Source organism: Styela clava, chromosome 3, assembly GCF_964204865.1.
Source record: "Styela clava chromosome 3, kaStyClav1.hap1.2, whole genome shotgun sequence".
In the NCBI taxonomy this organism is placed as follows: domain Eukaryota; kingdom Metazoa; phylum Chordata; class Ascidiacea; order Stolidobranchia; family Styelidae; genus Styela; species Styela clava.
This window is the reverse complement of record NC_135252.1, coordinates 23,271,051-23,287,435: the sequence shown is the minus strand read 5'-3', so window position 1 is coordinate 23,287,435 and position 16,385 is coordinate 23,271,051. Positions and strand designations below refer to the sequence as shown.

Here is a 16,385-nt window from a genome sequence, read left to right as displayed (position 1 = left end):
AATAACAATGACCAACGGCAAAATATGGAAAACTAGCCGAACATTAGCAGTTCGGATTTTAAACAAGTTAGATTTCTAATATTTTTCTCCATTTTTACCTTTTCTGCCTTGAAATAAAGACGAGAAGAGTTTTTGCATATTGTTTCGATTATTCTATTTTAACTATATAAGACAGCAATAACACGTGAATATGGATTGGAATACATTTTCTGATTTGATTGATTACTTGACAATTAAATAGCCCATATTGCCAAATATTAAAAATGTGAAATGGAAGCAGTTTGCATTCCAATGACTCATTTTCCAACATTTTTCATCAAAAAATTGTCATAGGATTATTTGAATTGGTTGTAATGAAATAGTAATGAACTTTGGCCCTCTCTGCGTTTCAAATAAATTCTTTAGGATTTTTTGTGATAGACCCAATAATTTTGAGATATCTGATCGCAACTGCTGTCGACTTTATTTGAAAAATATTTTTGATTTTGTATAGTTTCAATAAACGAATTATAAAAGAACATATCTCGGAAGAAGCAAATTATCTGTGTGAATCAATACAAGAGAAACTTGGAGCAGATTTGGATGTTCGCGTAAGGACATAAATAAATTAAAGGGTTTTTATACCTTGATCCCCCTTGTTTAAATGGTCTAACTCTGACAAATCCGGCCCATTGGGTGATTCAATCAGGTCCACCTGATAGTGACATAAGTTTCTGTGTTCAACCCATTCTGCATGTACTACATCGGGTAAGTGTAACATCGGGTGATAAAAATACCTGGATAAAACCGCGGGCTGCACCTTTATTGGACATAAGTTATCTAATAGTTGCATGCACAAGAATTTTGGTTATTGACCTTGTGACATGTGTTGCATATTTTATGGAATAGGCTTCATAGAGCAGTGGTTGAAAACCACCTTTATATGCTTGCGCACCTCCTATGCTTCTCTGTGGTATCCGCGGGCCCCCAAAATTTTCAAACAAAACAAACACGATAGAAGAACATAGCATAGTGGATTTCAGACGTCGTTTATATTAGCTGCCACTCCTCATACGCAACAAAAATAGCTTACTGATTTATCTCATGTGATCTTGCACATCAAATTTGTTCCTTGCTTTCGTCCTAATTTGAACTTAAGTGTATAAATATCACGTTCACAGGAGTAAGCGGAGACGAAGAGGATAATGATTTTGAATGCAGTGTCGGTGTGCTCACAACTACTTGATGTGTGCGATATATTCATGATGATATCAAAACTGAATTTCTATTTTGCACTCTTTTAAAAAACTAATGCAAAAAATGCCGATGTAATGGAAAAAATTTTTTGATAAGAACGGCCTAAATTGGGATAAGTCTTTGTCGCATTTTTGCTGTATAGCTATTTTGCTGCTGACGGAATGAATACGAAAGTTTACAGTACCGGTAGTTTGACGAGATCGCTAAGATGCGGTCACGGAACCACGGCGCAGAAACGTCATCACACAAAAATTTTAACTGGTAAACGAATTCCATAGAGAACACAGAATTTTTCAAAATAAGTAAAAGTAATAGCCTTCTAACGACAATAACAATCTGTTACCAGCAAAAATCTTGAAGCATTTAATTCTGTAGTCTAACAACGATTATTACAGGGCGATTATTTCACAAGATAAAGAAGATGCAAAACGACAACCTTAGCTTATAACGTAAAAACTAAAGGTTCTTGCGGTCCCCCTGATTTCCTTTTCGGACCCCCAATTTGAGAACCTGTGTAAATTGTATTTTAGGTTGCCACAAATTTTCATTCTTTCTTGTTCATATTTTACTTTTGTGTTCATAGATAACGCATTCTTGCCATTCTGTTCATAAATGTAACTTTTTAAGTCATACTTACATGGTCTAGGTCAGGGCTACACAACTATTTTTAAGGAAGATCCGCGTACAAATTTTAAAATTATTTGGATCCGGTGTTTTCAGAAATTATATTTCGGTGTCCTTAAACGCGCAACCACGGCCGACTAATGATTATTAGCTAATCGAGATTGTTTATTATGGTGTTATAGTTCTTTTCATATATATTCAAAACAATAAAAATTGTTTTATAAAATGAAACTTAAAAAGTGGGGCTAATGATTCAAAATAAAGAATTAGGTGCGGTCCGAATCAAATATTCGAAAAGTCCGGATTCGGACCGTGATCCGCCAGTTGTGTAGCCGCGGTCTAGGTGAGCTAAATTGTCGGCCCCTGGTCCATTAACCTTTCCCATCCCTCAACTCTATCTGCTTGCATATTTAGATCATATATTTACTGACGTAAACTTTCATCAATCAATACATAATTTTAAATTTGATTTTGAAGGGCTTCCATACGAAAGCCATTGCCAACGTCATATTTCGTATTACATTCGGATCAAGATTTTCATATGATGACAAACGATTCAATATTCTACTTCAACCTGTGTTAAAGTAAGGTATAGTCTCATTTTTTTTTTGGGGGGGGGGGATTTTTCGTTTGTATAATGACGTAATGCGACGCTCACTCGTGCCGTTTTCTCAAGACAAAGTCAGATTATAGTAGCAACTGATATCTACAATATCGTAAAGAATAGCTTTACAGACTTACATCATTGTAGAGGTCACCGAGGTATACAGGCGACATGGCAGTGATGGCACCCCTCAGCCCTTTGGCTACGCCTATGTTGATTTTTTGCTCAAATACATATGTGATTAAAAAGCTATATATATTTTCCAAACATTATGTTATTATATTTCAGTTTGACGGATGATTACTTTGGTACTGTATTAGGAATTCTGATAATTGCTCCTTTTATGAGACATTTGCCGTTCTTGAAACAATCCTATGGAAAGTTTATTTCTCATATCAAAGTTCTTCAAGGTAAGATGTGCTCCATAGACTAAAATTCTAGGGCAGTATAAGTAAAAATACCTAAACAATTACTGATTAAAAACAACAAACCTGGTTAAGATATATTGAGGACTGACTTCATAACGAAATTGAAATTGTAAAAGGACTTTATGGACACCCCGTATATGTGAAAGCTATATTTGCCGGAGCTATTGAAAACATTATTGCCGAACATCGAGGCGACTATGATGAGGAAAATTGTAAAGATTTTATTGATTACTCAATTGCAGAAGTCAACAAGGGAGCCGTGCCTGATTTTACGGTCGGTCAGCCTCTTCAGTGGAATTTTATTTAATTTCTCTCTATGAACCGTAATTCATAAACTCTAGGACGTGGTACGCTTTCCATGTCCATCTCGGAGAGAGAAAGCAGCCGACTTATATTCGACCATTGCTATCTTGTTTTCTCGTTAGACTTTCTTAGTGCTGCTCGATGACCAATATTGGTTTTCCGCGGCTCCCCTCACCCTAAAATGCATTTTTCCTAAATTATTGATATTTATATACCTGATGTGCTTTCAGTATAATAATAAATTAAATCATTGATTGAACTCAGGACTTAGGACTGCTGTGCCCGCATTTGACCGGATTTCATTGATGTCTATTTCACATGTTGGAGGGTATTCAGGTTATTGTAAAAACTGTTCGAGTGTTTATTCATCTTAATTGTTTTCGATATAGAATGTTGAATTGGTGGCAACAGTTATAGATTTAGTTGCGGCAGCAACAGAGGCAACTGCAAGTGTCATACGTTGGTGCATTTTGGCAATATTGCATTATCCTTATTGTCAGGAAAAGATTGCAAAAGAACTACATGATGTTGTAGGTAAGTTTTAAAAATTTAGGTGAAGTTATGCAACTAACTGACTCCAATACAATAATTTAAAGTGTTTTTTTTTTATAACATTTGAAAGACATATTTTCTAAAGTTCAACATAGAATTACATTTTGCAAAGTTCTTTGTATTTCTTATAAAACAAAAAAACATTTAAATCAAATATTTTATCTTAGGTACTGAAGAAAAGGTAGCTATGAAGCACCAGGAGAAAATGCCATACACTCGCGCATTTATTCAAGAAATATTTCGGTATCGACCAACATTACCGCTTGCTATTGCCCACGAAACCACATCTGAAATCCGCATCGGAAATTTCAAGATACCAAAAAATACGATGGTAAGAAGTAAACGTTCTTTCAATGGTGGAATAATTATTTACATGCAATTTATACGAAGTCTGGGCATTTCAAATCGATTATTGGGATCGAATAGTAAATTTTTCGAATACGTTCAGAGCAAAATTTTGAATCGCCGCCATCTTGTTTTGGTACTCCCGAAGTTTGTGAACCAAGATGGCGGACACCGGAACGTAGAATGTGTACCAGATTAGGGTTACTTAGATTATAACTGGATTTTTAATTTTCCTCATTTTAGTTCTATTACAAGTTCGGGGACTAGCCAAGTGACTCCCGTAGTATTTGTACTTGAAATTATGGCCTAACTCTATCCTGTTACACATACTACGTTCCGGTGTTCGCCATTTTGGTTCAAATACTTCGGGAGTAGCCTACCCTTGTTTCTTCCGCCGATGGTCGAGGTGAAATCCCCATTTTTTTTTATTGAAGTCGTTTAGCCAGCGAAATTTTTTTATGCATTGATTTTTAATTTATGTAGATTACACCAAACATTTGGGCGGCTCATCGTGATCCAAAGCCATTCGAAAACCCAAACAAGTTTCGACCTGAAAGATTCATCGATGAAAATGGCGGTTTTATTCCTTGTGATGATGTGATTCCGTTTTCTATTGGAAATCGTCATTGCATTGGAGAACACATTGCAAGGATGGAAGTGTTTTTATTCTTCACAACTCTGCTCCGAAGGTTTAAGATCAGTGCAAGTAAAGACAAACCATTACCGTCATTTGATGAAGGAGTTTTTTCGATTGGTTACAGTCCAAAGAAATTTGATATAGTATGTCACAAAGAGTCTCTCTGAATTCTCCTTCTAAAATCTAGCTAAAACTGCTAGAACAGCATTGCATCAAAATAATATAACTGAGAATCCCTGATTCTAAATAACATCCGACACTATTGCCTTGTTTCACGGAACATCGTGTCCGTGTTTATGTTGTGTATATATTTTCTTATGTTTACCCCTTTATTCAATCGATGCTTTTTTGTCGAATCTGAGTATTAGGGTAAGTCACGACGCATTTTCCTTCTGTAATGCAAATCACGACGCATTGAAAATAAAATTTGACTATTTTAGTATTAAATTGCAAAAAAAAGGTTCATAATACATTTATAATTAATGCGATAGTTGATTTTCAGTGCATATATATACTCATAAAGAGACTTAAATAGGAATTTTAACAAATTTGATCATTTTATCGCAAGTTATAAATGCGGAAACTTTTCAAAACTTTCAATTGTAATCTTCTTATTAGGACATGCTTGGTACTTAATCAAGAGTGAAATTTCCTTTTTCTGATAGCTGCTTTCTCCCTCCATATAGTTACATTCTTTTGCAGTTCATTACTCTTAGTTTGCAAAGTACTTCATTTCGTGGATAACTCTTAGGTATGTAATTCTTCTCCTCTGGAAAGTTTACCTCCCAAATATAAGACAAATCGTGCTCGGTGTACGCCAGTGCAATGAGAAAATCCATTACCTATAGCAGTGGTTGTCAAACTTTTTTTGCTCGCGGCGCACTAGGCAAATAAAATAAAAATTGCGGCACACTTGTAAAAAATAAAGTAACAAACTTATTCTGCAGGTGTTGATTCGATGTGTGTGTCTGTTTTGAGAAACAATTGAAACGAGGTTCCATCGCTCCCTTTTTTGCTTTTAATTTCAGTCAGAGCACAAAAAAAAAACGTTTTCACAGAGCTATGGAGATGCAAATGGCCAGATTACTTCGATGAATTTTGCACAGTCAAAACTTGTACAAACTTGCTTTCCTGTTAACCCAACTAGGCGCGGAAGTCAACATAGTGAAAGATGAACGTCTTGTTTGAATATACATTACAACATAACAATTATAGCGTGGCAATTACCCTTACTACAACCACAAGGCAAATGCAATGATGTTATCAGTCTAATAACGGATAATGCGCACTGAAGTCTCCCCCGTTGCATGCATGCCTATGTGTAATATGAAAAGCTTATTTTCTAAAATTCCAAAAAGCTTTGCGGCACACCTGAGAATCTCTCACAGCACACTAGTGTGCCGCGGCACACAGTTTGAGAAACACTGGCCTATAGGAATCCAGTCTGCCAGTGCCATCACTTTTGAAGTAGCTCCGTCTGCCTTGTGTGGAAGTATAGGTCTACTGTGTAACAAAGCAGCTCAAAAGTATAACAGATATACAAGCTAGTCTGTATACAATCTACAATGAGAAAAAGTCTTGAAAAAACGCTAACACACAGCGAGATATTGAAACAAGTCAAAGCAACAAGTATAAAACTGACACACCGTGCTCGGCAACGAGCGTCCCACTAAACAGCACAAAAAACGTAGCTGGCAGCATTGGTCAAAGGTTATGAAAGTTGGTAATGTTCGTCCGGTTGAAATTAATTTTTTTTTATTTTTTATTTCAAATATCGTCCTAAACCTTTCTATAAATGTTTAAACTATTTCTAAATAAAACATGTAATTTAATCCTAACTTGGCCTCCGATATGTGATGAACACCGAAATTTACTTATTCGCTTTCAGATAACATGGAAAACCAATCGCATTGTTATTTTTCATATATTGGGAACTAAAGTTTTGTGTTTATGACAGCTAAAAGTCCTGATCCGGCCCTGCCTCATGCAAATTGTTGAAGTATGCATAGGAAAGGGGGTGCATTCTTGCTATACTATAAATAAAACTCAAGGTCAGTGGTTCCCGACCTTTTTTGCCCCATCATCTGTTTATCATTTCAGTGGTATTTTGCTTCTCCAAATCCGATTATGCCCAACAATTCAAAACAGCCTGTGAAATGATCTTATCAAAAAAAGGAAGCCAGAAAGAATGGGGGCAGTGTTCCCTCTAAGATGTGCGCGCGCACACAGCTTTCAGAGGCTGCGCACACGCATAGATTTACTACGCACAGACGTATTTTGATGTAATGTAACAATGTTCTCGATTGGCAGGTTGAGAAAGTTTGTTGTTTGCCCACCCATTACCCGGTTAGAACGCCAAAATTTCTTCATTGGTTTTTGCACAAATATTAGTCATTTTCAAAAAAGTGCGCACACACCAAAATTTCTGCGCAGACATACTATAAAAAATTAAAGGGAACACTGATGGGGAGTTTCTTGTAAAGTTAAATCAGTTTTGCACCCCCCCCCCCCCCCCTCACCCAACTGCACTGTGACCCCCAGTTGAGAATCTCTGTTCTGGGTAAATGATAAAAAAAATATATAGGATTCATGATGTTCTGGGTTTGGATAGAAAGTTCCCTATTGCAAACTAGAGCAGACTCACGAAAAAAAATAAAACTTACACAAAACTGGTTTTTTATTTACAAACAAGAAACTAAACCAAATGAACGGCATAAAGAACTTGAAATTTATCATAAACCATGCTTGGGCCATAGAAGAGAAACGCTTTTAAAAACGTTTATGCCAATAACATTTACCTGTAAATTCAAAGTCATTTCAAAAAGCCTAGAACTGTAAGATGATTTAAAAAGTTGGCTTCATTCGATTTAGTACTCGTTATATGAAAGACAAGCACACTACAAAAAATTACTAAGTTATGTCATATATTTTATTTTTTTTGATATTTGCTCAGGAAAGCCACACTCAGAAGTAATGGAGACTAATCCTTGAGCAAAGTTGCAGGCACATACAAAGAAATATAGCACACTCATCTCTGAGTAAAGTTGTGTGCACAACTCAGAAAGTGAAGGAGCAAACTTATTATAAAATTCACTCGAAAGTTGAGAAATCTCATTTCTGATCAAAATTACGGATACAACCACTGGACATTTGACTTGATTACAGCAAAAAGACATGAATTAGTACAGAATATGCCAATTTCGAGTCCAAAAGTGTTAATTAGAGTTACCTTATGTCCTGAGAATTCAAACTTAAAATGAAACATTAAAAATATGAACCAGAGTTCTAGCCTATGTCAGGGTTTATGATGAATTTCAAGCATTTTAATATAAAAGCAGACATAATTGGTATAATACGTGTACACGCCTGCATATGATTTTCTCTGCCTTTTTTTTGACGCTGATCATGGCCATGAGAGGATATATGATACAAAAACTTCAGCAAATGACTAAAATGTTCGGATCATTGAAAAGGAATGAAATTTGCAAATCAAACTGATAAGCACAACTCAAAGTGTAAAGTAGAAATAGAAGACTTTTTCCAGCACTGTAATTTAGTGTGTATCTAAGAATTTGGCAGTTGATTGAGTACATTAAAGTAAAGGGGACCCAAAAAACAGAACACACAAAATTTTTCAATTACATATACGAAACTGAAGGAAATTAAACAACACTTCTGTTTGTGAATGATTGTACCCAAGAGTTCCAGTCAACCTAGGACGCTTCACACAAAAGTTATGTTTTCTCTAGAATACGTTCAGAATGACCATATAATACCAAAAATGATAAATCAATGTAACTGAAATGTCCGCTTTTCAGTCATAAAATTTTTCGATTACTTTTGTTGAAATTTATTCAACACTTCTGTTTGCGTATGATTGTACACAAGAGTTCCAGTCAACCTCGGACGCTTCACGGGGGGACGCTTGTGTGTGTGTGGGTGTCACCCTGAAACATTGGGCTATACAATACCAGAAAATTATAAGGGTCTAACTGAAATGTCTGCTACACAGTTCCAATTTCTTCTACAAAAATTTATTTAACACTTCTGTTTGAGTATGCTTGTACCCAAAAGTTATGTTCCTCTAGAATCTGTTTCCCTCGTTTTAGGGGTCATCTTCAAATATCTGGGCCATATAAATGATATATTACCAGAAATGATGAAACAATCTAACTGAAATATCTGCTACATATTTTTGATTATAAACACCTTAGCTCGAAAATAGGCTTCAGACAAGCAGTCAAGATTTATATTTAACTGGCAAGCGCCCTAGAATAAGTATTTGTTTCAGTTTGTATATGAATGTAGAGATCTAATACAGGAAAACTACAATGGAAACTCATTGGCACTATGAATACATTCCAAGATTTATACATGTTTACTCAAAGCAAGGCGATATGCCTCCAACTCAAAAGTGGTAATAGTTTCAACAGAAAAGTTGCAACCAATAGCTGACGCAATAATAACCATTTATATCTTTGCAACATGGGCGCGAATGTGAAATTTTCAGAAACTACACGTTCTACTAAACTACATGTTCTTTTACAGCTATAATTTTTATTTATTCAATTTCCAACACTAATTAACAAATATGTTTGAAATTAACTTTGTATAATTGAAAGTCTGATTTAAAATTTGAATACTCCATATTATGGTTTTGTGACCAAATGCAGTAAAAATGCATTTGGGCTGATGTACCATTGTAATGGTCAATACATCAATGACTACTGTGCCCAGCTCTACGGCAAAATGAAGCTTCGAGAGCTATCATGATTTCAAACCAGATCTGGTTATAACAAAATATATGGTAAATTATTCCACTAGTTCACTGTTTCTCGAACTGTGTTCCCTTAAACACTGATGTTCTGTGAGCTTCTTCGAGGTGTTTTGTGCCCTTGGATAGGCTGGTTGTGTAAGTTGATGCACTAAGTAAATCCGTTACACAATTTTTGGCGCGCCAGAAGTATGTGCACCAAGATGGCGCACAACCTGATGACCCTAACCTGGTACACATACTATGTTCAGGTAGAGCGTCATCTTGGTGCACATACTTCGGGAGCACCCAATTTTTTTAATATCAATTTAACCTTTTCATTTCTTATTGTTCCGCGAGGCGAGATAAAAAGCGTAGGTGTTCAGGAGCAAAAAAGTTTGAGAAACGCTGCTTGATGCAATAAAGTGTGAAACATGAATCATATCAATGATCTACCAAACACTACTTTCTCTCAAACAGCACTATGTATTACAAAAATACCAAAGAAATAGTGAATGATATCAAAATCCTCTCGGCCCAGTATTCATAATTTGTTAATACCTTGCTTGGCTAACGGTGCTTGTCCCAGCATAAGTCTATTCGGCAAAATAAACTAAATCGAAGTTTCTGAACCAAAAAGGCGAAATTTTAAAAAGCTATTTTTGAAAAATGATGGAAATGTATGTTTTATATTTTTAAATTTTCTAACTTTTATTGAAATAGTTTGTCGAATATTGCTTCTAACAATGATCATATACCAGGGTAATAATCGTCACTTTTTTTGTTATATTTTCAAATGATTTTTTTTTTAATTTTAACATTTGCCTTTTTAGCTTGAATCCTCAAAATACAATTTCTTAACACTCGGATAAAAACAGTTCATGAAATTCGTCTAAAGTTTCTTGAAAAACTGCATCAGCAGAGTAGAGTTAAAAACTAATCTTTTTTTATATCCATTAACGACGCTGTAGACTCCTTAATATTTTATTCAGCGACGATTCGTCGTAGAAAAACTGTTGTTCAAGTTTGAGCCTCATCTGAAGGGTTTGTATGCCATGTCAGCCTTTCTTCGTAAAATCCAATGACAATCTGAGGGCAATTCACGTTTGCTTCTTTCGCTGGCACAAGGTCGGCTTCATCGCTACTTTCCCTGTGTGAAAAAAAATTTGTTTAAAAAAACATTCATGATAGATTTCTCAAAATGGTGACGTAGGCCCCCAGGGCCAGAGTATTATTCCAAGACCAGTTGCTGCTTACATCAGTGCTTTTCAACCTTTTTGTTGTTGTGGAACCCCTGATATAATATTTCGTTTTTTATGGAACCCCAAATAACAAAATTAAAAAAACACGAAAAACTCGTAACACGAAATATCATTAATTCAAATATTTCTACTTCAACAACGAAACAGAAAGAAGGTAACAAGCGTGAAATTCAATGACTAGGTTGTTCTTGCATTTCCTTTGCAATCTTGTTGAATGCTGAAGCAAGGAATGATTTTCCCTGAAAAAAAGCAGAACCCCTAAGGAACCCTATAAACTCACGAAACCCCACTGTATGTATTGCGGAACCCTCGGAACCCCTGTTGAAGAGCACTGGCTTACATAGAAAGGACTAAGCTTTCCATGGGTGGAAAAAAATATTGGTTAAAAAAAACCACCATACTGGATTTCTCAAACTGGTGACTCCGGCCCCCAAGGACCTGAAGGCTGATGGTTATTTAGAAAGAGTAGCTTCTGCTTACTACGCTTGCACGTAATTTCCGGATTTACAAATTCCAGAATTTATTTTCAGTTATGTCGGGTAATTCAAAAAACATTGTCTTCCTGCTAGGCTTGCACATAATTTTTAGAATTTACGAATTACGGAATTTATTTTCAGTTACGTCGAGAAATTTTGAATTGAGTGAGTCGTAATTTAATGTGAGCAGAGTTGAGCAGTCCTAGTTTGACATGGTATTTATAACTGGAGTATGGGTCGTGTTTTTAAATTCCTCAGCAACATAGTTGAAATTCTGAATACCCCCCTTAGTCAAAATTACGACCTTCGTTGGTGATACGACCTTCAATGGCCAAAACCTCAAATTTAAACACTAAAAGCACTTACTTTACTAAGTGTTATTAACCATCTATCAAAGTAAGCTTATAAATGCCAAAGTTTCAATACCAAAAACACTATTGTAGAAAAGAACATCTATTTGTGAACTTTGTGTCGCAAGATAATTACTTCTCATCTCTCCAGGCCAAATATCATTAAGCAATGAATGAGATGATTCGCTTCTCAGCTTAAACTAACCACGCCTCCACAACTCCCATCTAGTCTATGTACTACCAACTCAAAGTAGAAGCACTGGGATAGAAGCTCAATCAAATCCTAACACTGTAATACTAGGGCAGGGGTGGGCAAGATTTATGGACTATAAGCCAAAAATTCTGTCCACCAAGACTGGCGGGCCATGTAATTTTTTTATTTTATTACTTATCGATTTTAATCGGTAAGTATGTTGATAGGTATTTGTCTGTATGTCTGTCTGTTAGATGCACGTGATATCTCACGAAAGCGAGATTGAATCTGCTCCAGATTTTGCATGTGCATTCATCATATCTCGGACCAGAAGCTTATTGATTTTGGGCGAATTATGTTGTATAATTAGAGAGTTATTAATTAATTAGTGATGGGACACAAGGTGTTACTATGGAGTAAGAGCACTGTTTTGGGGGATCCCCTAACTTTTGATCGATAAGTCTTCGGCCTCTGACCGATATTCACGTTTCTGTTTTTTTTCTAAGTTGTTTTAAGTTTTATTTATGAACAATATTTACAGTGTTACAAAAGCAAAAGTGGAAAACAATAAGCCTCGTGCCAAAACTAAATTTAATCACAATCTCAACAAATTCCTTGGCCTATTTTTTAGCTAAAACATCAAAATTTGGTTTTAGTTTGGTTGTGGCAGCATCGGGCAGGCGAGATTGAATTTGGCCCGCTTCATGTCAGTTTGAGGCTAATCAACAACCAAATCGTACCGTACTATGGGCTACAATACAAATCTTACCATTTCATTAAAAACATAAGTTGGCCACTGGAATCGGTTGCGCCAATAATTTTTTCTGGTTTGAGTCCCCGAGCGAATCCATGAGGTCTCACTTCATCATTTTCTGTCTTGGATTTTTTTGATTCGCTTTTTTCCGATTGTGCTTGTGAGTGCTTACGTTTCTTTTCATCAGCTGTAAAATAAAAAGTGTGAATATTAAAAAGGCCAGGTCCTGATAATTCAATTGCAAATTGACCGAAAATAATTGAATACTTTTCCATTTAGTAAAGAGAAACGCAATCTTGAAATATATGGTCACAAAGGCCAAGCGATGCAAATTTATTTACAGTACCTGTACTGCACCAAATATTCTTTATGCCCAATAATATTTTGACAATGGAATACGTTCTAAATTTTTTTGGTACTCCCGAAGTATGTAAACCAAGATTTGGTGTACCAGATTTGGGTTGGGCCATAATTTCAGGTACAAATACTACAGGAGTCACTTGGCTAGTCCCCTAATTTGTAATAAAAGTGTGTATTCAATATGTTAGGCTATATAGAAAGCTATGTACTCACTCCTGTGGTAAAGTTGGGGCATAGTTTTATTCCGATTTACCTTAGTTTAGTTCTATTATGAGTTCGGGGACTGTCTGTGTTAGCCAAGTGAATAACACCCCGACCCCCGTAATCAGTCCCATTACACAACTTAGTGTAAAGCAGGCGGACAAAATCAGTTACCTCCATAACGCCATCATGAAGTTCTTCAAGTCGAATGAACAGAAAAAACTAAAAAATTTATCAACAAAAAACAAATACTTACATTTCTGTGAAGGTTTTTCTTTCTTTGCAGATTTTGTTTCGTATTCTGCGATGAGATCTGGGCAATCAAGATTGTCTTGTGGTTCCCAGGTATTGTCTTCTCTAAAATAACAAGAAAAAGAATTCAATTTTGATTGAAGAAGATTCTAATCTAGTAGACAAGTAAAACTGATTTTTTCTGATTTCTATTTTACATGCTTCTCTGGTCCAATTCAAGCTCAATATGAGCAGATTTGTAATCAGTATAAATTCAAGACGATTACAACTTCCAGGGAAATTTTGATAAAAATAAATTTGGCGTTTGAAAGCTTACTGTTATAATAGACTGCTGTGTATGCTTAGACAAGTTAATTTTGTTAAATATTCTGTGGAATCACAAACGAAAAGTCTTAAATGGGATTATGGGAATTTCAAGAATACTACTCAAGCTTATTTAAAAACATGGCAAATCCAGACTATGCAGCCACATAACAAACAGCCACTTCGGACCCTGAGTGTCATAATATAAGTCTGACATCCCAAATATGATTGAAAATAATCCTAAACCTTTACTTCACTTATTATGAAACTTTGACCAATATGTCTTCTACAGTTCTTAGCCATAGTTTCGAAATTTACTGATATAATGACAAAACAGATATTACTTCTGCATCGAATCATAAAACATTGCTGATTGTGCAATGCTGATTTTGAATAGGAAAAAATTCGAATCCACGAACACAAAAGCAGAGAGAACCATAAAAGTAAACCAAGTGTCGCTGATGTGGAGATATCCAAAAAAATCGAATTTTGAATTAGGAAAGGCTTTTTTGTTCCTGTATGTTCTCCGTTGAATGTCATTTATTTAGAAAAATATACTCAATATTCCATAATCAAGAATAATTAAAAGTTCAATTCCTAAATTACATGGGTTTAAGGTCGCACCGCCACAAAATTGCAACTGGTTTATTAACAAAAAACATCAATGAACTAGTAACCGGACGAGAGCTGTGGTTCGTCTTATGATTAAGCCGTCTTATTTCTTTTCTCTCCCCAAGATGAATATGTAAATCGGGGTTTTCAACCTTTTTTCTGTCAAGTACCCCACGTTCACGAAACAATCAACGCGAATCCCCGGTAATCAGACACCGAACAAAGTTGTGATCTACTGTTATATTGACTAGCAATTTGTTGCAACACCAATTTTTTGACCATATGTGCGGTAACTAAATTAATTCGTCAACAAGTTTCAAGAAGCATAAATCCTATCGTAGTTTGAATATGCTATTGCCCTAGAAGCATTATGATTTGAAGCTATTCAACCCTGGACTTGAAATTTTCTCAAAAATACAAAATATCATACAGTGAAAATCCCTTCCATTTGATGAGATATTGTGTCTTTCCTCGGACAAGTCTTTTGTCCAAAACCTTTTCAACCTCATAAACTTCTTCTTCTTCCTCTTCTTCTATTGGAGTGGGAACTTCTTCTTGGGGCTTGGCAGTTTTCTTTCCCATGTTTATTATTTCTGAAACGAAAAATAATTAAGTAACAGATATTTCTGAATCAAATTGGACCTTGGAATAAGATTTAAACACAGTAGCATTGGTCTTACTAACTGTAAAAAGCAAGTCAGGGCAAAGCGATGAGAAATAAAGCTGTGTAAACAGGTAATAAAGCACAAACAGAGGCAGCACGAAACAAGAAGGGATATTTCACACATTTTTTCCCTGTCACATGCCATTTTCTGCGTTTTGTTCTGTTTTTAATAAGTAGTGAGATGCCACTAATATTGCTGTATGGTGTCAGGGCACAGTTCTCAAATTCCAAGTATAGCCACCACATTAAAAGACAACAATTATAACAGTGAATGCAAACCCCTCATTCATGACACGGTCTGGCAGCCTGGGCATCCATAGCTACTTAAAACACCAAACTGGCACTTAAAATAAACACCACTGGATTTCTTGAAAAACCATTTAATAAAGGAGACTAAATTTCCCCATAGCATTCGAGAGTTTTTTGCAAAATGAGCAATTTTGGTCATTTGACGGCCGATGCATGTAGCGATTGATTTAAATTATTACTGAGACAAAGTGACTCGAATTGACGCATCTGTCGTCGTGCCAGGCGTCCTAATTTCAAAGAAACGTGGAGTGTTTGTTTTATTAAACCAAATGTCAAGACATCTTGGAATCGAAGAACTGTGCTCAACTGTGTGTGTGATGATTTTGTCGGAGAGATTGGTATTATCACATTAGTGAAGGCAAATATTCATCATCATGAGCTAGTTTATTTGTTTTTCAATTCTTTCATTCGTTAAATTATAATTGTATTATATCAAGATCAAGAGCACTTGTCTACTTTGTCTTTTTGATAACCTATTTATAATCTGTGGTCAAACGAAAACAAAATATTACTGTATCAAAACCCGAAAATCATACAGTGAAATTTCAATGTTCCAGCGCTCTGCTAATACAGTAACAGTCTAATAAATTTTATGAATTATTCAAGCAAACCACACTTTAGTAATTTGCACTGAATGTAGACTACGAACAATTTCTGAATAACATTGTTTAAAATTAGGGAACTGAAGCAAACTAAAGGCAAAAGATATTAATACCGCTTTTCTGTATTTATAAAAGCTGCCTCTGTCAGTCTGCAGAAAAGCTCCAGGAACAGAAGCAGTCAGCAGTGCTGATTTCAGAATTTGAGGGCATTTTTGAATTGCATAACAAAAAGATTTTAAAAACATAATAATTACTAAATACGGAATAATGCTTACCAACTCAATAAAACTTGAGGTAGATTCTGTAAAACAATTATCAGCAAGTGTGCATGTATGTGTATAGTCCTGACGTCAGTCTGTCAGTTGTTGCAAGTCAGCAGTAAGCAACAACGGTTGGGCAGAGTAGTTCCCCGGCGTAAAAAATAAAACAGCGTTCAACGTCAAACTACGCAGTAATACTACGCTATTCAAATATTAAAAACAAAACAAACGTCATTAGTTACAAATTATGAATGAATATTGTAAAAATAAAATATATAAAACCCGTCACGGCGAGGCCATTTTTT

At 35.5% G+C, this 16,385-nt stretch overlaps 2 protein-coding genes across 3 annotated transcripts; one reads left to right on the top strand and one right to left on the bottom strand.

The window, feature by feature from the left end:
- Positions 1-483: 483 nt before the first annotated feature.
- LOC120342965 (vitamin D 25-hydroxylase-like) lies at positions 484-7,215 on the top strand. 2 transcript variants are annotated; one of them, XM_078111336.1, is made up of 6 exons: positions 484-590; positions 2,338-2,444; positions 2,753-3,170; positions 3,585-3,729; positions 3,915-4,078; positions 4,576-7,215. In XM_078111336.1, exons 3-6 carry the CDS (start codon positions 3,090-3,092, stop codon positions 4,894-4,896), a joined length of 711 nt encoding a protein of 236 aa, XP_077967462.1. In that variant the 5' UTR covers positions 484-590; positions 2,338-2,444; positions 2,753-3,089; the 3' UTR covers positions 4,897-7,215. The 2 variants fall into 2 exon arrangements, with proteins under 2 accessions (XP_077967462.1, XP_077967461.1); XM_078111335.1 differs by having other exon boundaries at positions 2,338-2,449.
- Positions 7,216-7,388: 173 nt separating this feature from the next.
- Positions 7,389-16,308, bottom strand: LOC120342924 (chromobox protein homolog 1-like). Its single transcript, XM_078110659.1, has 5 exons — positions 16,096-16,308; positions 14,676-14,838; positions 13,335-13,435; positions 12,533-12,704; positions 7,389-10,632 (listed from the first exon to the last, which is right to left on the bottom strand). Exons 2-5 carry the CDS (start codon positions 14,825-14,827, stop codon positions 10,503-10,505), a joined length of 555 nt encoding a protein of 184 aa, XP_077966785.1. The 5' UTR covers positions 14,828-14,838; positions 16,096-16,308; the 3' UTR covers positions 7,389-10,502.
- Positions 16,309-16,385: the final 77 nt, after the last annotated feature.

Bases quoted from the DNA above. Each gene is read 5' to 3' on its own strand.
- LOC120342965 (XM_078111336.1), top strand. From the start codon at position 3,090: ATGATGAGGAAAATTGTAAAGATTTTATTGATTACTCAATTGCAGAAG. The intron at 3,730-3,914 runs GTAAGTTTTAAA...ATTTTATCTTAG, and splicing joins AGAACTACATGATGTTGTAG to GTACTGAAGAAAAGGTAGCT. The intron at 4,079-4,575 runs GTAAGAAGTAAA...TAATTTATGTAG, and splicing joins AGATACCAAAAAATACGATG to ATTACACCAAACATTTGGGC.
- LOC120342924 (XM_078110659.1), bottom strand. From the start codon at position 14,827: ATGGGAAAGAAAACTGCCAAGCCCCAAGAAGAAGTTCCCACTCCAATA. The intron at 13,436-14,675 runs GTATGATATTTT...TTGTTATTTTAG, and splicing joins AAATGGAAGGGATTTTCACT to AGAAGACAATACCTGGGAAC. The intron at 10,633-12,532 runs GTAAGATTTGTA...TTTTTCACACAG, and splicing joins CTTATGTTTTTAATGAAATG to GGAAAGTAGCGATGAAGCCG.